The sequence below is a fragment of the Camelus dromedarius genome, chromosome 26 (genome assembly GCF_036321535.1).
Source record: "Camelus dromedarius isolate mCamDro1 chromosome 26, mCamDro1.pat, whole genome shotgun sequence".
NCBI classification, from domain to species: Eukaryota; Metazoa; Chordata; class Mammalia; order Artiodactyla; family Camelidae; genus Camelus; species Camelus dromedarius.
Genome location: NC_087461.1, coordinates 23455031 through 23476812, shown reverse-complemented (window position 1 = coordinate 23476812; position 21782 = coordinate 23455031). Strand labels below are relative to the sequence as shown.

Genomic DNA, 21782 nt, shown 5'->3' with positions numbered 1-21782 from the left:
AAAATGTAGTGAAATTCTGATAAATGCTACAATACAGATGAACCCTAACTAAACACATTATGATAAGCGAAACAAGCCAATAATAAAAGGACAAATACTGTATGATTCTACTAATACAAATAATAAGAACAGGCAAATTTATAGGGACAGAAGGCAGAAAAGGTTACCAGAGGCGGAGGGGACATGTGTAGTGGGAGTTAATCGTTAATTGGTGGAGTTCCTGTTTGAGGTAATGAAAAAGTTCCGGAAATGGATAGTAGTGATGGTTGCAAAACAACGTGAACATACTTAGTGCCACTGAATCATACACTTAAAAATGGTTAAAATGATAAATGTTATGCTATGTATATTTTACTGCAATAAAAAAACAAATAGATAGCTAGAGATTTCTATATCCAAGAAAGAAACTGAATCTGTGGTTAAAAATCTTTCCACGAAAAAAACTCCAGGCCCAGAATGAATTCTACTAAGTATTTAAATAAAAATCCATTCTAAACAAACACTTCCAGGAAACTGAAGACACTATAAGTAAAGAAAACTACAGACTAATAGCCCTCATGAACAGTTAGAATGAAAATCTGAGACAAAATTTTACAATAATACATCACAACCAAGTGAGGTTATCTTGGAAATAAAAGGTTGATGTAACACGGAGGAGAAAAGAAAAAACCAAAAACTCAATGAAGTCAATGTAAACTTCACTATATTAAACTAAAAAAGAAACTTCATATGATCATCTCAACAAATGTGGACAATACATTAAACAAAATCCAATATGCATTTCTGAAAAAAACTCTCAGCAAACTTAGAATGGAAACTTCCTCCACCTGATTAAGGGCATCTATGAAAACATACAGCTAACAACTATAAATAAATGTTTTCCCATTAATATCAGGAACAAAACAAGGATGTCAGCTCCTATCACTCCTGCTCAACACTGCACTGGAGATCTGTAGCCAGGGCAATAAAACAAGAAATAAGATGCATCCAGATTGGAAAGGAAGAATGTAAAAATCCAAAGGAATCTATGGGATTAAAAAAAGGTCCTAGAATGAATAAGCAAGTTTAGCAAGGTTGGATGATACAAAATAAACACTCAAAAAAAATCAATTGTATTTCTATTCAATAGTAATGAACAAAGGGAAATTTTTTTAAATTTTAACATCATCTTACATAAAAATTTATGGACTACTTAGGGAATCTGACGAAAGATGCCAAAGATATACAACCACTCAGAAAATTTAAAAGACCTAAATGAACAAAGAGATCTAACTCGTTCGGGGATCATAAACTCAATGTTCTTGAGTTCCATTCTCCCCAAACTGATCTATATAGATTCAGTGCAATCCCTATCAAAATCCTAGCAGGCTTTTATTTTTAAATCAACAAGTTGATCCTAAAATTCATTGAGAAATGTAAAGAAACTAGAATAGCCAAAACAATTTTGAAAAAGTACAAAATTAGTAGACTATATATATGACTTTCAGACTTTTATAAAGCTATAGAAATCAAGACAGCGAGATACTGACAAAGACAAACAGCCAAATGGAGTAGAACAGGGTCCAGAAACAGACTCACGCACGTATGGACAACTGATATTTTCAGAAAGGTGCTAAAGCTATTCAGTGCAGAAAGGACAGTCTTTTCAGTGGATAGTTTCCGAAAAACTAGATCTCCATATACCAACAACAACAAAAAAAGAGTTTTAGAAAGAGGAAAAGAAAAAAGGACTTGGATTCACATACTTCACACTGTATCCAAAAATTAATTCAAAATGAATCACAGACCTAATATAAACTATAAAATTATAAAAGTTCTAAATGAAAACACAGGATAAAATCACTGCAACCATCTATTAAGCAAAAGATACAACACTGAAATCAACATCCATAAAAGAAAAAATTGATAACTTGAGTTGCATAAAAATAAACAACTTTTACTTTAAGAAATAAACTGTTAACAGAATGACAAGAGCCCCACACTAAGAAAAAAATATCTGCAAAGCATATTTCATCTAACAAAGGACTTGCATGCAGAATATATAAAGAACTCAGAACTCCACAATAAGAACTTTAAAAGATGCTCAAAACCATGAGCCATTGCATGAATGCAAATTAAACCACAATGAGATTACCAATACACACCTATCAGAATGACTGCAGTTTAATAAAAGTCTGATCATACCAAGTATAACAGACGAGGCTGTGGACAAACAAGAACTTTCATATACTGCTGGCAGAAATGTAAAATGATACAATGACTTTATAGAAAAAATAGGCAAACTGTTTCTAAAGTTAAACATGCATTTACTGTATGATCCAGCAATCCCATTACTGGATATTTACTCTACAGAAATAAAAATTAATATTCACATAAAATCCTGTACCTGAATGTTTATAACAGATCTATTTGTAATCATACAAATCTGGAAACAACTCAAAAGTTCTAAAAGAGGTGGATGGATAAACCAGCTCTGAAATATAATGGAATACAACCCAGCAACCAAACGGCACAAACTACTGACACACAACAACTTGGATACAGCACAAAATGCATTATGCTAAGTGAGAAAATTCAGTCTGAAAGTTTACATACTATGCTCCAGCTGTATGACATTCTCAAAAAGACAAAGCTATAGTCACAAAGGGCTGACCAGTGGTTTGGCAGGAAGGCAGGGGAAAAGTGTCATTGAAAAAGGATGGCACTAGGGGACTTCTTCAGGATGATGGCACTGTTTGGTATCCTAATTGTGGTAGTGATTATATGACTATATACATTTGTTATAATATATATGTTAAAATTCAAAGAACTATACCAAAAAAGGGTCAATTTTACTGTACGGTAACTTTTAAAAATCCTACTACCAACTCATACGCTAGGAACATAATAGATCAAAAATGTTTTCTGAAAGAATAAATTATCAGATAACATGTATTGTAAGATTTCTGTTTCTTTTACAATTTAAGGTTTACTTAGCTGCCAAGTCCAAGACTGATTTAGTAAAACTGTTCTGTGAACTTTTAAAGCCATGCATTCTTCCTTCAAAATATTTGTTGATTGTTATTCTATTTTCCCCCTGGCCTTTTTTTGTGTGTCTTTTGGATCTATCTGTTATGAAAGAGATATAAGCAATCTCTTAACAAACCGGTTTTCATCAAATTCTTCTCTTGTGTTTTGAACAGATTTTGCTTTTACACTTTGCCTCTCTATTTGGTGCCTTCTTGTTTACGACTATTACAGCTGCTTTGTTAATTAACTGGGCCTATTAAGAAAACAGGACCCATTCACGTTTAACTAACTGATATATTTAATTTTGCTGCTTCCCTGTATGTTTAGCATTTTTGACATTCTGTTCAGACCTGTGTTTGATTCTTTTTATTGCTGAGTTGTATCACTGTGCTGTGATTAAAGAATGCCAAGCTAGAAGCTGGGAGGCTGGATTTAGTCCTCTCTTACTAAGTCTAGGGAGGCAAGAGCTTAATCTCTAAGTAAGGAATATAACAAAAATGCCTCCTTCACCTGCTATTTTGATTCTTTTTGGTTGGAGGGTAGAGGATAACAAGGAGGGGGGCATCAAGACAATTACCATAAAAGATTTAAGGATCCATGAAGAATGAGATTATGAGGACCTAGATCCACAAATCGGAGTTTACTAATAACTTAAAAAGTATTAACAATGAAATGTGACAAGTGCCCTGCTAACTCAGAAGACAAGAGTTGAGAAGGCAAGGGAGCTGAGGGTGAGAAAAGAAAATCAGAGTCTGGGGAATGAAGACTAAGCTGGGAGGCCAGGGCTTTCAGTGGTGACTCCACGAAAAGGGGAAACCAGTGATGATGCCTGGTGGCTTGTGGCAGCTAGCAACAGCAAGGAAGAAAGCATCTGGAGATGAAAGGAGGGCATGGAGGAAGGTCCTGTCAGAAGCAGGCTAAATCCCAAGGCTAACATGACTCTTGCTGATGGACATGAGGCTGGGTCAGGGAGGGCGCGGAGGGGTGGTCTCACTACAAACAGGTATCATATTCCAGTAAATAAGAAACAGCTGAAAAAAGCCTGGAACTTAAGAAACATTTTAAGATTTCAAATGTTCAAAGAAGAAAGCAGAACTGAAAATTCAAACTATCCAGAGAGCAAAGGAAAACAAACAGCCTACCAAAATCTGTGGGACACAGTAAAGCTTGTTCTTAGAGGACATCTTTTTTTTTTTTTTTTTTTTTGGTAGGGGAGGTAATTAATTTATTCAGTTATTCTTCAAGGAGGTACTGGGGATTGAACCCAGGACCTCACGCATGCTAAGCATGCACTCTGCCACTTGAGCTATACCTTCCCCCACACAGAGGACATCTTTATTAAAAATAGAGACAAAAAATAAGGAAACTTAACAATCATCTTAAGAAACTAAACAAATAAACCAAGATAAAATTAGGAAGGAAAAAGTGGGAAAAAAATAAAGCAATTCCTCAAACAATAAAATAGATATATCCCTTATGGGAAAGAGAGACAACAAAAATATACAAGTTTAGAAATGAGAAAGCATAAACAGAGATAATGAAGAGTTTAAAAGAATACTATATGCAATTAACTTAAGAAATAAATTGGGATTCTTTCCTAGTTACAATCCCAAGACTGTTTAAGAAATAGAAAACTTGAAGAGGCTGAATGGTCAATAAAGGACAGGATCAGACTGACTCACAGATGAAATGTAACCTTTACAGAACAGATAATTCCAATACTGTTTAAGCAAGTAAAGAAAACTTTAAAAGATGGAATGTCCCTTCATTTTACAGACCAATCAACTTCAATGCCAAATCCTGAATAAAAAAATACAAAAAAGGAGTGACCATATTATATATGAAAATAAAAGTAAAAATTCTAAATTAAATATTACTCAACAGAATACAGAAATACATCGAATATGTCAAACTTATCTAGGAAAGCGAGGGTATTTCAGTATAAAAAAGCCTATCAGCCATTACACAATGCTGGAAAGGCATATGAAAAAAAAATCACAATCTTTCCTAATCTCTAAGTAAAATGGAAAAAGGAAGCAATTTGTATATAACAAAGACCATTTATTATTATTCTAAATAAAGAAATGTTAGTCATTTTTATTGCTTTGTTCCAATTAAAATATTTAAATAAATGAAATTATATGAAACAGAATAGTTCTACTTTTCTTTGAATTATCTCATGTTTCCAAATACTTTAACAAGTTTATGTTATGGCAATAAAAAAATATATAAACACTACTTTCCATTTTAATTAAATTATCTTTCTGTTAAGTAAGCACAAACTATAAGGTAACTTGTGGGTGGAACAGCTTTGATCTCTGCCCTTAGAATCCCAACAGTTTTGGGTATTTCTAAAAACTTAATCACTAATCTAAGTCAACCAACAAAAACCAAAATTTGCCTAACTTTAGTCAAAATGCATCAACACTCAAAACATATTTTCACATGTTTTAACAATTATAAGTGTTACAAACAGATTAATAGCTTATAAAACTGTCTTAAGTACAGAACCAGTTTTAAATTTTCTATTTTTTTAATCTTAAAAAAGTTTTACTTAAATCACTGTATAATCAAAGGCTACCTAAAACTGGGTAAATTAAAAACAAAAAAAAAACCTAGCATGAAGCAAAATTTGCCTATTTAATTAGACTATGCAAAGGTAGCATAATGACTTTCTGTAAGGATCTAACACCCATGCATAAATTTCAACCAACTGTATCTGTGCAGGTGATTAAATATCTCAGGCAAAGACCATCATATGGCCCAGTCATAGCAAGGGAAATCCAATGCCTTTTTAGTTTTTCCAAACACTCCCATGTTACAAACAAAAACTTGGTCTAAATATTCTTACAATTTTGTGTTCGTTTGTTTTTGTACCAGAAATGTTATCTTGGGTTATATCATCACGCATTGTGTTTCATTATGTTTCTACTTCTGCAACACAAATATACATATGGACAATCTCCTTTTCTGATTTCTGTATCTGTCACTTTCTCACTCTAATTTAACATTTTTGCTCATTTTGGCAAATTCTATCCACTTTTTCCATTTCTAGCCTCCATGTTCTTTACTGTTTTCCACAGTCTCTATTGCCCCTTGTGATTTTTTCCAATTTCACCTTCATTTCAGTGATGGTTTTATTTTCTTTCATTCTTCATTTCAGTGATGGTTTTAATTTTATTTATTTTTCTTTCCACTCAAGTGGCTTAACATTGCCTTTTCTCATGTAGTCACACTGTCTCTTCTCCGAGTCCTTACACACTGCTTTGTGGTCTCAGTTGTAAATATTTCATTAAGGACTTTAAATTCATGGCAAAATATTTGGTCATTATTTTCATCTCCTTTACAGCAACATTTTTCCCGATGAGTATTCTCCATCTGTCCTTTGTTTTTTCCACTTCTCTGTTCCTTTCTGATCTTTGAGTGGTGGTCGTGGCCTGGAGCTGGATTCCTTTAGTTAAGCCATCTTTGTAGGCAATGAGGTTTTCCTAGACCAGGTATCTGCAGAGGATCATGAAGAAGGCCATGGTAGCTCAGTTCTACACCAGCAAAGCTCTGTCTTGATACAGGGTTTTACATGAGAATTGTTTAGTTTTTTACTTCTCAACAGCCAAGGAAGACAGGCAGACTGCAAAGGCATCTCCTCCCCTACTGCTACAGAGACAGACAAACACGAAAATGGCTTGTTTGTGTGACTCCTTGTTTGGCTTCGTCTCCCCTTCTTCGAATCAAACCAGACACAGGTTAACTCCTGCCATTAGCTTTTGAAACCCACTCTGCCTTTACAAACAAGGAATACAGGTTTTGCACCTCAGGGTTGGCCTCTCAACTTCATGAAGCATCTCTTGCTGGCTCTGAGCTCTGTGGCTGCAGCATCCTCCCTGCTTCCTCCCACATGCGGCCTGCTCAATCTCCTGCTTCTGGCAGCCATTCCACCTATTTTGGGGCTTGGGGTTTTAGCTGCCTTCAAGAATAGTGGATTATGGGGTTTGTTTTAGTTTCTCCATCTCTACATTGTTATTAGCCAACTCTCAGAAAGCAAGTGAACAAAATGCCAACCTTATAGTACCATCTTCAAATCCAACAATTAAGAAAAAGATTAATTTATACAAGACAGAAACTTGAGGGTTTCACTATGTCACTGAAAGACAAAGGTGTGCTTTTTAAATATTTTGCTGTGAGGTAAAATATTAATTTTCCACAAAACACTAATTTTCATAAGACCCTTAACAACTGAGATAATTGTTTTTGTTTTTAAAACTCGTGTGTATATTGGTTAAAACCTAGGGCAGAAAATACTCTGAAGCCTAAATGAAAAAGACACTTTTAAAAACCCAGGGCCCATTTGGGGAACAAATTATGTATATTCCCATCAGTATGCTACAATCTTAGTATTTGTTTTTAAAGCAGTCTTTAGTAATAAGGACAACAAATATCTGTCATTCTACAAGCTCTCGATTACGTTTCAGTGTGAAACGGAGATAGTTTATATTACATTTAAGATTGCCCCCTTAGTAACATTTTAGCTCTAGGCAGGTTTATTTCCTACTGGTTACTGTTCTTATACTCCTCACTACCCATTTCCAGGTATGTTCTGAGCAAAATCAAGTGTTACTACTAATCTTTTTTAAAGGAGCAAGTAATACACCAACACCAAATTAAAACATATTTTGAATTACTAGTGTTTTAAGTGATTCCTTTTATAAACATAAGAGTAAGTCCGTAAATGTTAGTATGTCATACAAAAGCTAAGTAATGCCTGATAAAATTTATTAAACATTTAGAGGCACTATGAGCCCATATTGATGGAAAGAAAGAAACAAAAAAGAATTCTTCCTTACAGAATTCTAAATGAGAAATATAAATGGAATGATGGAATCTGAAAAACCACCATCTGAGAACCACCACAGTTGGAATGACAGCATGACACTTTACAGTGGAGAAATTTGGTACATATCAGCTTAAGTAACCAAAGTCCCATCACCAACAATGGTACAGACACACACCACGCTCTCAGAAGCACTTCTGCAGAATTCCTGCCCAAAATGCATGACTGAATCTGACCATGAGGACACGCTGGAAAAATGCAATTGAAGGATAGTCTACAAAATAACTGATCTGTATGTACTCTTGTTGAAAATGTCAAGGCCATGAAAGACAAGGAAAGACGGAAGAAATGTTCAGATTAAAAGAGACTAAAGAAAAATAACCAAATTCAATGTGTGTATAGTTAACATACACTGAAAAAGAATCTGAAAAGAAAAAAAATGTATTTATGTATATACATAACTGAATCACTTTGCTTTATACCTGAAACTAACACAACATTGTAAATCAACAATACTTCAATAAAAAAATTTTAAAAATAAACAAATTCAATGTGTGATCCTGACTGAATCCTGGACCAGAAATTGCTTTTCTTAGTATTTTTTTTGTCTCTATGAATTTTTTTTTTAGAAATTATTTTTCTTTTGCTATGTAAGACATTGGTGGGACAACTGGTGAAATCTGTCTGTATACAGCAGAACAGTATCCATGGTCATTTAGGAAATACACACTGAAGACATCATGTCTGCCATTTCCTCTCAAACAATTAGACAAAAACAAGAATACTGTGTGTGTGAAAGTAGAGAGAATGATTAAGCATATGTGATAAATATTAACAGGAAACCTGAGTAGGATATAACAATAAATGAGAACAAATCAAGCCAGTTAAAACTCTTTATTTTCCCTAATAATAATACTAGGATCATCTTTACTACATTCTACACATCAGATCACAAAATTTTAGACCTGGAAGAAAAATGTACCCTGTCATCAGAACTCCTCAACTCACAGATGAAGACAATGAAGTTAAATGACTTGCTCAAGATGACAAGGCTGAAGGCAGAACCAAGACCAACACTCTGCTCTGACTCAGCCCTTCCCACTACTGCAAGCTGGCTCTTATGCCTTACACAGTCAGCTACTCCCCAAAAGGGATACCGAAATATTTAGCTCCACCTTCTCATATATTCTAATAGCTGGTGCAGCAAACCACTCAGGAAATCTAAATTTCACTTCTAAAAGACATTTAAGTATTACTGCTTCTAAGAAGCTTTAATAACTAATATCAATAAATACGATGAGTTCAGAATACATGACAGATACTGTAGCACACACTAAAAATACAAAATTAATACACTCTACTGTTAGGTGATACTGACCACGTCTGTATTATTCCTCGCGTAACCCACCTCGTAGGACGGTGCCTGGGATACAGTAAACAAGTAACTGTATGCTGCTAAATAAAGGACAGTCCAAGCACAGGAGAGAAATGCGTATACAGATTATCACAATACCCACAGTGTTAACAAAGCACCATGAGACTACAGATAAGGAAGTTATTTTCGCTCAGTGAAATCTACAAAAGCTCCAGAAATTTAATGACACCAAAGTAAAGAGTTGAAAGACAAGTAAGATTTCAATAGACATGGAGGCAATGGGGTTGGTGAGAGGAAGGCAGGGGAGTTAGAAAAAACAGTCTAAAGGCAAGAAAATATTTGGCATTTCTATTGTATTTTTTTTTTCCGGCATGGAAGTGTTTCTATTATAGCTTTGGTCAGACGGGGCGCAGCCTGGCTGGGGCTGTAAGGAGAGCTGGGAAGCTACCCAGCCCCCAACACACCCCTCCCCCAACAGCACTATTCCAGATCAGGTGGGCAGTGCATGGAGCAGGGAGCGACCCTGCGGAGACCTCTCCCCAAGCTGGGGTGGGCTGGCCGGCAGGGTGGGCAATAAACAATCCTATTGTACAAATATACAGCGCAGGCCGGATGGAGCGGAGGTGGTCAACACTGCCTCCCGGGGACCGGGAAGGGCACGATGGACCCGGCTCTGCGGCGAGCCGGCGGGAGGGCTAGCTGCGGCCCAGGCGGTGCCAAGGGCGGGCCGGGGGCGTCATAGCCGGGAGGGCCTGCAACCGCGACGGGCAGCCAGGGGGTGGCAAGGGACGCGTCATTCTTTGCCCCACCGGGAGAGGAGCCCCGTAGGGGACAGGGGATGGAGGGGAGGCGGGGAGCTCAATCCGAATAGATGATGAAGCCAGAGACCGTGCTGTGGCGCCGGGGCCCCGCGCGAGGCAGGGGTCGCACACCATGCGGCAGGTACCCAGCATCTCATAGCGGCAATCCGGGCTGCCTGAGCTCACCAGCACGGAATGAGCACCACCAGCACCAGCAGCATCACCACGCCCGCGGCGGCCGCCAACAGCGTCTTCCGGCCGGCGCGGAGCCTGGGGAGCGCCAGGCCGCCCGGCCGAGCCATGGCGGCTACAGTGCCGGCGGGCGGGGGGCGCGGGAGGGGCGCCCGCGCTCAAGGGCGGTCCTGCAGGGCTGTGGGCATGGGGCCAGGCCCGGGGCGCCACGCTGCGCTGGATGTGCTGCCGAGCCCAGCCGCCCGCTCCTGCCTCGCGCCTCCCTCCTGCTCTACTGTATTTTTAAACGCAGGCTTACCTATTGTTGCTGCAAGTTCAGGATCAAAAGTATCATCTGTGAACCTCAAGAGCAGGCTAGAAGAGATGTTAAAAAGACAGATTAGGAATTTGACTTTTCTTTCTAATCATCTGCTAAACGTTCATGGTTATTATATTTTGTCACAGATTAGATGCAGATAAGAATAGCTGATGTAGTCTGCTCCCAGAAATACTACCTCGGTGTATATATATACAGAGGATTTAAGTTATTGGAAAGATGATTAAAGAATCCCAAGAGCAAAGTAGTTTACTAGAAAATATACTCTCCATGCTCCCCTGCTAAATAACCCAAATGTGAAAAGGATTGTGGTTTTTTCTTTTTAAAAACAGAACTGTGCTAGTGTTAGCAGCATGTCATGCTTTAACTGACATGGATGAAAGGGGGAAAATAAGTCTCCTGGAATGCAACAAATTAATTTTTTAAAAATCTGATGCCTAATCCACTCTGGATTCAAATAAAAACAGAAAGGTGTGAAGTCTAGCATTTTGAAACAAGTAGTATGACTGTTATCTAAGTGAAAAGAAAAGATACAATAAAAAGTGAAGGTAGAGAAATCAAATGATGGCCAGAACAGGCATCTCTGGCAAATGCTGCATAGGGTGCATGAAACCAAGCAAGCAACAGGGAGCTATGAAAAGCTTTCAAAGAAAGGAATGGCAAGAAATGCTCTACATTTTGAAAAGTTAATGCCAGCAAAGAAAAAAAAAATGCAAGAAAATCAACGTAAGACAACTGCCATGATCATGGTAAGAGACAACAAAGGACTAATCCTGGGAAATGGTACAGAAACTAGGAAAGAAGGCATGAAATGACAGAAAAGACACCTAAGAGTGCACTAAGATTTTGTTTCCCAGAATTATTTTATTTACTAAAAGGCAGAAGTGTCAGTTATTAGAAGCTCTTCAAAAATGAAATCTAAGCTTTTGTTAAAGCTGTAAGTTTATAAAAGTAATCAGTCTGCCCTCACATTATCTCCTAAGTAGGACGAGACTACTCCATTGACTGTTTGCATTAGTAAAATCAAAGCAACAGCTATCACATCTGAACTGCAGGAAAAAAAAGTATGAATATTTCTAGTTTTTAATTATTGCTGCTAGATTTTTTTTTGTTAATAGGGCATACTGCAAAACATAATGGCCTCTTGGTAGTTTCCAAACCCAGTGTCATTAATCCCATTTAAAGGACTAACTCTCCTTTTCATGGTTTTGCTTTCTTTGTGATGTTTATCATAAAACCAGCACCACAAAAGCAAAGCAAACAGAAGAATCAAATCATAGATTTTTCTGCTTAACACTGACCCCTCTCGACCACAACTAATTTTACTTACTTCCAACATGAGTCAGGTGACAGTACTAATAAGAATCTGAAAAGACTACTCATAAAAATTTTCTTCTCTTCCCAACATTAGACTTTAACAAAAGTGAAGATTTCACTAAAAATTTCAGTTACCCACAATTTAAGAATAGAAAAGATATGCATCTATACTTGGTCACCACAGAAAATATTATTACAAAAACATAGAAACTTGCTGAGTAGTAATGATAATAATACAATAATAATAATAATAATAATAATAATAATAATATAAATAATAACAGTATTGGTTATTATTTACTGAACATCGACAATGTGCCAGACACTGAGCTGGGGATTTTCTGACATAACTGCTAATCCTAACAGCATCGGTTGTCATCAGTGATATCTCAGGAAAGGTAGGGACTTCGTACAGTGCAAAGCAACAAATTTTAATGCAAGCTCTGAGTATAAGCCAACAGAGATTAACCAGGGTACACTGTTAGCTTGAAAGGTATTCTAAATTCCATATATGCATTCCTCTAGGCAGAGAGTCTATTATTCTATTAGATTTTGAAAGAAATCCACAACCTGAAAATGATTAAGAACCAAAAGGTTTAAGTCTTCATATTTTCAAAGTTAAAGGAGCAAAACACTCTCTACGCAGGGATCTAGATGGAAGAAGTTACAACCACCACTCCACTCAGAGGAGGCCAAATTAATAATACACAGTGTGATTATAGCTAATCTGCATTCCTTAACTTACAAATGAAACTGGCCAAAAGGATGGGGATATAAGAGGCATAGCAATTTAGATTACAGAAAGTCTCCATAATCTCTTCCAATTTCTGAAACCCCTTGCTACTTCTTTACTTCACCCTGGCTAGCCACAGAATTAAAGAATCTTATACATTTAACACTAGATATGGTTTGAGAGATTTCTACTCCAGCCTCATTTTTCAAATGAAGAAATGAAGGCCCAGAGTGCTCCAGTGTCTCACACAAGATCACACACGTGGCAGGACCAGTTTCATGATTCTGATCTCCCGGCTGCCCTCACACAGGCTCATTACAATCCAAGTCTGAAATAAACTGGAAAAATAACCCATTACTTTCAATTCATTAAGATGTCCTTTGTTGCACAATGATTTCTCAACAACACAAGTGTCATCTCACTTGCACTGACTCTAAATCTATGAAGAAATAGAAACTGTTGGTTAGAACAACCCTGTGAGATTTTATCTGTAACAAATGTTTTTGTACTAATTCTTCTTAAAAAGCATAGGCTTCTAAAGAGTCATTAATTCTCATCTTATCCAGAAAGGTAAGTGTTCAGGGTTGTTTTCCATAGCATATCACATACACCAATAATGTCTATCTAGCTAGAAAAGCAAGCCAACTTTCTCCCTAAATATAATCCTTTCCTGAAAGAGATAAAGGTGTTAAAATTTTACAGTGAGCAGCTGACAATTCACCACTGAGTACTGAGAAAAAGTCTGGAGCAGATTAAATCCAAATAAATGTTTGAGGGGAAGGAACCAAGGAAACGAATAAATCCACTTAACAGATTTTACTCTAGAGGAAGAACCTCAATTGTGTGAACAATGTACCTCCAGTTAACCTTCCAGAAAATGTTAAGACAGCTTAACCAGTCATCCATCCAATACATACAGGACAAGTGCCAACCACATGAAATGACATCCAACCATTCTTGACCTCAAAATCAGCAATTTTATAGGCCTTAACCTATCTGAGGGTTACATTTCAAGAAGAAGAAGGAAAAAAAAAAAAAAAGACACAAGGCTATGGAATTCCTATCAAGACAATGTTCACATACTATCTAACTTTTTAACCCTCAAACCTAACAGACGGTGATCATGAAAATGATTTTATTCAGCCCTTTAAATAACATATACACACACAAATCATATTATTTTGCTGGCCCATAGTGTTTCATTAATTTATTCCTTGTTATGTCCAAATCTCTCATTCTAATACACAAGTACATTAAAAGAGGAAAACTATGAAAATGTATTCTCGTACTTTAAAAATACATAAAATTTCAGAACATATTACAGAATAAGATTTCAAATCCTCAAATATCTAAAAAAGTAAGATTTCAAGAACTGATCTGAAAGATAAATTTATCAGGAGGGATAGCTCCTGGAATCCGGATATTGTTTAAAGAGCAAAGCAGCGTAGAATACAGCCTACTCGCGTACTCAGAGGGAAGGATAACTTCACCTGGAGAACTTTGTTCTAACACCAAGATGAAATCACAACCCTCTTGCAACACCCATCGGGCTCCACGTCTTCCTTTACACTCGACTCTTAACTGTCAATACTATTTTTCCCCAAGAGTCAAGAAAGAAAAGACAAACACTAACGGGTCCTTTTACCTTGATGTGATGTGGCAGAATAAGAAGTGACAATCACACTTGATTTTCAAGTGGTCCACAGCTTAGGCTCTAGCATCTGAGACTAAAGTTAATTATTCAAGCAGTCAGATGACGGGTGAGTTCTTTCACAGCTGACTCATATAAAAAAAAAAAAAAAAACGGCTACGGGGTGCACCAAAATAGGCCAGGAATGTGACTACGGCGTCACGAAACCTCCTATGTAGAACATTACGGATTCAGAGAAAGCCCGACAGAAATCCCACAGTGGTAAAGTTACGACTCTCAGCTCGCGGGGTGACAGGGAACCTGAGCCCCGCGGGCCGAGAGAGGCCTTGCCCTCGGCCGGACTCGGGCCCAAACCCGCCCGCCACGCCCTGGGCTCCCCGGTAGCAAACTGGCTGGCCGAGTGGCGCCCTTGGAATTGCTTTTTCTCAGTGCGACAGGAGGGGAAGCGACCCAAGGAGCCGGTGCCTGGCAGAGGCCGCGCACCCGGCCGACGCAGGCGGGCGGCGCGGGAGCAGGCCGCAGGGCCGAGCGGGGAGAGGCCGCGGAGCCCGCGAGCGGAGGCCGCCGTTGACCGTTCCCGCCGCGGCCCAGGAGACAGCGGCCACCGCGGCAGACAGAGCCCCGCCGCCGCCTTCACGGCCCGCAGACGCGCCTCACCTGGACTTGCCCACGCCACTCTCGCCGATGATGAGAATCTTCAGGGTGGTCAGCACGTCCTCATCCATCCTGACCCTGCTCCGCTCCGCTCCCAGCTGCCAACGCCGGTCCGCCCCTCAACTCTTCCCCCGGCGGAGCTGTCCGCGCATGCGCCCCGCCGCGCCACTGCCACCTTCCTTTCGCACCGGGTGTTTAGGAAGCAGGAGCCCCGGGCGCCCCAGTTCCGCCCGGAGGTAGCTCTGCGTCTGCGCAAACCCAGAGTCCTAGGCGTCTCTCCGGAGACGTCCTCCCTGGCGCAAGCGCAGAAGGAGAGAGCCATGCGTGGGTTCAGCGGTCGCCGCCTCTTCCTCCGCCCCGGCCATGACTTAACCCTCCCTACGCAGTGCACGAACTTGGAAAGGGACTGAGTCGGCGAGTATAGTACTGTTTTATTTCAGCAGCTGTTCCTTTTGTGCTTGAAAGTAGGTTATCTTAATTTCACATTCCAACTACCGTATAACCTCTTTATATTACCTAGACTTCTGATCCTGTGTCCCACAGTCGAGGGCAATAATACTGCTTACAATATAATAATAATACCGGCTTCTTAGAATTGTTATGAAGATTAAGTTAATTTGTGATGGCACTTTGTAAACTCCAGTGCCCTGTAAAATATGTGGTAGGGTATTATTAACCTGGCTTCTGCTCTGTTAAATGGATGAGTACCCTTCCCACCTCCGTTCATCTTCAAAGAGAGATCGAAACCTCGGGTAGATAGGTGCATACAAAACTCTGGTGGTGCGACTTCAGACCTACTGTTACACCCAAACGTGTACACCCAATTGTACACGTTTTGTCTTCTTAGCGAGTTGTGAACCTTAGAGACGGTACCAGACCTCAGGTGTAAAAATTAGCAAAGTGCCCGGTACATGGCAGACACTAAATAAACATTAGTCTCCCGTCTTACCTTCTTATATACTTGCAGCTAATGCCAGCTACAGTAGACACTTAACTGAAGAGTACATATTAATAAAGTTTAAAATAAATTAAGGAAGGGGGAGGGTGTAGCTCAGTGGTAGAGTGCATGCCTAGCATGCATGAGGTCTTGGGTTCAATCCCAAGTACCTCCACTAAAAAATAAATAAATAAACCTAATTACCCCCTCAAAAAAATTAAATAATTAAACACCTTCTTTTAAAAAAGGAAAAACTCTCATCAGATATCTAAATGACTCCTTCACCCTCTTTGCTCAAACGTTGCCTTCTTACTGAGGCCTTCCCAGCACCTACTCCTCGAAATTGGCAAATCCTTCCAACATTGCCTGTAACTCTTGGCGTTGTTCTGCATATCACGCACTGCCCTCCAATATACTGTATATTTTACTACTTTACTTGTTCACTACCTAATCTTCCTCCAAAGAAAAGTGAAGCTTCATGAAGGCAAGGATTTTCTTTTTCTGCTTCGTTTGTTATACCCTCTGGGTCTAGAGTATTCCTGGCACATAATATGTGCTAAATAAATAATTGTTGAATGGATGAACGGGACTTCTAGAGCCCATTCCTAACTTTGGAAGGTCATGTCAACCAGACAACCTCAACGTCTCTTAAAACAGCCCTTGAAACCTCAATCAAGTCTATCAGGCCTACTTTTGACCATGGTATCAAGAGCTTATTGGGGGGGGGATAGCTCAAATGGTAGAATGCATGCTTAGCATGAATGAGGTCCTGGGTTGGATCCCCAGTACTTCTAAGAATAAGTAAATAAGTAAGCCTAATTACCTCCCCCCACATTAAAAAAGAAGAGAAAAAAAATAAGCTCGTTAGTGAGACTCACAGTACTGTCCCGCTCTCCCACCCTGGAGCAGTGATTCTCAAAGTGCAGTCCTCAGACCCCTAGAAATCCCCTTCAGAGATCAAACTATTTTCACAATTACTCAAAATGCTGTTTCCTTTTTTCACTCTTATTCTCTGATACTACAGCAGAGTTTTCCAGAGGCTACACAAAGTGTGACAGCAAAACGCATTGAAGGCAGAACCAGATCTGAGAATTCAGCTGTTTTCTATTAAGCCAAGATTAAATAGGTTTGCAAAAATGTAAAATAATGCCACTCGTTTCACTACTTTTTCGTTTTAAAATACTTATTTTTCATAAACATTTTTATTAACTAGTGAACGGTTTATTATTTTTAAGATGGTTTAATACATATGTTTAAAATTTTCTCAGTTCCAATTTCTAATAGATATTAATAGTCATGGCCACATAATCAGCTCTTTCAAGTCCTCAATAATTTGTAAGAGTGTGTAGTATCTTGTATAACCAAAAAGTTTGAGAACTGTGGCATGGTACTATTTACACCAAGATAAAAAAAAATTTTTAATAAATTTTTAAACACCAAGCCTGTATGTGTTGATGCTGCACGTAATGTTGTTGACCTACTTTGGCAACCCTATATTCTCTTGGATTTCCTCCTACCTCTTGGCCACTTCTCAATTTTTTGCAAGATCTTCCTGTTCACCTTTTAAGCATATGTGTTCTTTGGGTTTCATCCTAGTTTTATCTTCTTATTCGACACACACATTGTCTTCTTAGACTTTCTCAGCTTCCTCATCCCACTAACGTTGAGGAGTCCCAAAGTTACATCTCTGGCTGAGATTTCCCCCCTGAAGTTGAGACCAACATACACTGCCAAGAGAACCCCATGTGGCTCTGCCCAGGTGCATGTGAATCACGCTGAAGGCTTGTGACCTCTATACTGGTTTTTTCTCCCAATTTCCTTTTCAGGGAATGATATTAACACCCGCCCAGCTTCCTCCGCCTCACCACCCACCTCCACACATGTAGTCCTCACAGTTCTCCTCCTGAGGCATCCCTGAAATGCATCCACGTTCTTCATCTCTACTACCGCTGCTGCAGTCAGGTCATCACCATCATTCTTTTGCTGGACCACCTACCTGACTGGCCTTCCTGCCTCCATTCTTCTCTCCTCTCAGGCTCTTCTCCACCCTGCAGCCAAGGCAGTATCCCTTAAATGCAAACCCAGTCCAGTTATCTGTTCCACATGCTCCTCACTGCCCTTCCAACTCTTATCTTATCATAAGCCCTGATTACCCCTCCAACCTCATCTCTTGCTATCCCATGCCTTGCACTCTGTGTTCTAGCCAAATTAAACTCCTTTCCTGTTTTCAATGAGCCATATTTTGCTTGTCTCCAGGACCCTGTTGGCCCTTCTGCCTTAGTTGGCTTCCGTCTCCCACTCCCTGCCGCATCCCTGCATGTACACACCTTCTGTTTCAGCAGTTCCTACTCATCCTCCACGTTCCAGCATTTGGATCCCTTTCTCTGGGACGATCTCCCTGGCCTCCCAGATCAGCATTACATGCTCCCCTGATGTGTTCTGTCCTATGCGTCTATTGTGGTCTATACTCCACAACATTATAACTGCTTATTTCTCCTACCAGACTGTGTGCTTCTTGAAAGCAGAATGGATTAGTGTCCTGTTCATTGTTCTGTCTCCAGCATGTACTACAATGCCAAGCATAGAGCAGTGGCTCCAAAAATATTTGCAAATATAAAAACCTCACGTCAACCTCAGGAATTTGGAGTGGTGTAGTCTGCTTATTTATTTGCTGCTTATCTAGGTTTGGGTGTCTCTTGAATCTCTCTCTTGAACATTACGGGGGAGGGGGAATCTCCTCAAGAATTCTTAATGCACAATCTCTACCAGGTACTGCTAGAAAAGGAAGCAAGCATTCATGCACAGATAAGACAAGGTAGTATTTTTTGTGCTAAATAGGTGATACAGACAATAAATGCTCCAGAAATTCAGACAAGAGCGGTTGATCACTGAAGCTTAGAGCCGCCAGGAAAATCTTCATGAAGCCAGCAGGACTTAGAAGGGGTACAGTTTAGACAAGTACAAGAAAGGGGGTGACTCTTCAGGCCGAGTATAAATAAAGACAACAGGATGACACGTAAAATATGATCTTCTAGTTGGATAAAGCTGGCTATGTCTAGGAAATATCAGGGAATGGCAGGAGTAAGGCATTGTGGACGACGGTCTCCTGCCATTTCAATAAGCAAAGGATGATGTGGCCACAGAGCCACCTGCAGGGCACCCCGAGGGGACTCAAGATGGAGAAAAACAGGAGACTGGCCCTAGATAGTTAAGGTACATGTCAAAGGAATCATCTCAACACGCCCGGACTCTTGCATCTTCCCATACACAGAAAAGCGTGAAATTCATTACCTTGAGATGTCTATTTCTTTAATTAGCAGTCATCTTTTGATGTTTGACTACCTATTTTTGTTTTGTTTTTTGTTTGTTTGTTTTTTGCAAAAACTTCTATATGTCCTGGCTCTTCCCTTACCTCTTTGGAACAGTCTCTCGGAGCGATCTGAGAGGCTGTATCAGGGCTTATGCAAGTCCTCAGCAAGTCCACTGAATAAAATGTAATTCTCCACTTTTAGGTTGTGCTTTTTTTTCAGTTGACACAATGGAGACCTCCGAGGAAACTATGGGATACTTGAATATGGTGGTGGTGGGGGGGTTGGGGGTGACTGAGAGGCTGGAAATGGAGGGATGCATACAGAAGACACAAAGAATAACTACCCCATACCCAGGGCAGGACTAGGAGAAGAAAAGGGTGCAAAAACTATCAAGCCTTTCTCTGCCATTTTAAGCCTCAGTGCCACCAATAAGAAGGCAAACTTAGGACCAAAATGGCGAGGGAAACGAGTTATGTTTCAGCCACATTGAATTTACATGAAGATGGGCCTTTGAGGCAAAATTTTTCAGAACTCTTTCAGAGCTGTGCTTCTGAAATTCAGGCCAGATAATGAGACATGGAGACAGAAGAATCAGGAAGATGTCATTCCTAACCAACGATGTGGCCTGGGTGCTCTGTTCCACATGTGCACCACGACCCTTAAACCCCTGGGGAAAAAAAAAGAATCATTCTTTCTCAGACTTCAGACACACCTTATAGTCCTTTTCCTTAGAGATCCATCTTCTAGGATTAATTCTTTCTACCATATTGAAAAGATATGATCAGCTTATAAGGGAACATCTAAGGGAGTATTTTTCAGATGTGAAGTTTGGGGTGACCTATGAGCAAGCCCAGTAGGGAGGAAAGGATTGTAATCAAAACTGACTTGCAGGTGTGATGGGAGGGCCTCCAGAGTCTGCTGTCTGCAGTGTGCTTACAGCAAAGAAAGGGACAGCAAGGGAGAAAAGAAGATCAAATTCAGGCCACTGACTTTTCTGCATCTTTTTGCTGTTCCTCTAGTGCTCAAGAGAAGACTAGAAATGCTGTTTGCAGAATTCACATGCTCTGAACAGGTACCAACACGAGCGTTGTGACTCATGGCTTGTACAGGACTGCTTACGTCCAAGTGCAACAGGCCTTCCTGGCTACAGTTCAGGTACTACTGGTGTGAAGAGACCGCGGCATTCCTCTCCAGCCTGCCCCCTAAGCTCCATCTGCCCCTGGCTAAGCAGACTTTCCAAAACAATGCCCCACCTTCCAGGTATCTCCTGCCTCCATTGATAGGCACAGGAACTTGGGTTTGCAGTCTTGGAGTTCATTTCCTTGTTGAGTTGTTCTGATAAGGCTCTGGGGACTTGGGAGAGACAGGTGAGAGGAAAAGTCCCCGCAGGAGGTAGCCAGCATGCCTTTTTGGCTCCTCTGGTGGGATTTCAGTCCCTGGCAATCATTGCTCTGCGTTTTAGCACTATAGGCATTTTAAGAATATCAAGTAAAAGGAATAATACACATGTAACTTTCTGAGATCAGCTTTCTTCACTCAAAATAATGCCTTTGATGCATTCAAGTTGTTGCATGTATCAATAATTTGTTCTTTATCATGGCTGACTAATATTCTGTTGTATGGATATAATGCAGTTTGTTTATTCACCCATTGAAGGACATTGGTTTCCATTTTTTGGAAATTATAAATAGGAGTTTAGAAAGTTTCCTTCTATCCCAGGTTTCTGAATTTTAATTATGAATCGTTGTTGAATTTGGTCAAATAATTTTTCTGCATCAATTGATATGAACATATGGCCTGTTAAGACAGTGGATTACATTGATTGGTTTTTGACTACTGACCAGGCTTATATTCCCAAATAAACCCCAGTTAGTTTGCTAATATTTTCATTCAATTTGCTAACATTTTCCAGAGAATTTTTCTGTCTCTGTTTATAGGAGACATTGATCTATAGTTTTCTTTGTACTGTCTTTGTCTAGTTTTGTTTCAGAGTAATGCTGGTCTCATGAAATGGGTTAGAAAATGTTCTGTATTCTGTTTTCTAGAAGAGATTGTAGAGAATTAACCTAAACTCGATTCAAACTTAACTCTTCCTTAAATATTTGGTAGAGTTCACCAGCAAAACCATCTAGGCCTTGAGTTTTATTTTTTAGAAAGTTATTTATTATTGATTTAATTTCTTTAGCTACTGGGTTGAGTTTGATAATGTTTCTTCTTTATTTGTCAGGCAGAATTTCCCAGGAAAATTACTTGAGGCTGGAGATTTCTTTTTCGGAAACCTTTTACTTGTGCACTGATTATTCAGGACTATTCGGGTTATCTGTGTCATCCTGGGTCAGTTTTGGTAGTTGTTTTTTGAGTAATAAATCCAATTCATCTAAACTGTGGAATGTATGTGAGTTGAGTTATTATCCTTTTCATGTATTCAGGGTATATAGTGTTTAACTCTCTTGTTTTCTCTGATATTAGTAATTTGTGATATCTCAGTTTTTTTTTTTTTTTCGCTGTCACTCTTGCTAAAGCTTTAATCAAATTTCTGAACTTTTGAAGGACCACCTTTTAGTTATTATATGTTTTTTAAATAAATACGTATATATAATTATATGTCTAGGGATGGATTTCCATGAGTTTATCCCATTCAGGGTTTACTGATTCTCTT

General features: G+C 39.3%; 1 protein-coding gene and 1 long non-coding RNA gene across 4 annotated transcripts in view; one reads left to right on the top strand and one right to left on the bottom strand.

The window, feature by feature from the left end:
* Positions 1–15122, bottom strand: part of RAB18 (RAB18, member RAS oncogene family) — a 35302-nt gene extending 20180 nt beyond the window's left edge. The window contains exons 1-2 of one of the 3 annotated variants that reach the window (XM_010993634.3): positions 14879–15122; positions 10503–10558 (exon numbers count right to left, since the gene is read on the bottom strand). In XM_010993634.3, coding sequence (XP_010991936.1) covers positions 10503–10558; positions 14879–14946 — 124 coding nt within the window. In that variant the 5' untranslated portion in view covers positions 14947–15122. Of the gene's footprint in view, positions 1–10502; positions 10559–14878 lie in introns of those variants that run through there. The other 2 variants (XM_031444551.2, XM_031444550.2) reach the window with 2 other exon arrangements.
* Positions 15123–15233: 111 nt separating this feature from the next.
* Positions 15234–21440, top strand: LOC135319410 (uncharacterized). Its single transcript, XR_010377966.1, has 3 exons — positions 15234–15339; positions 20143–20278; positions 21351–21440. It is a non-coding gene; the product is annotated as an uncharacterized LOC135319410 (long non-coding RNA).
* Positions 21441–21782: the final 342 nt, after the last annotated feature.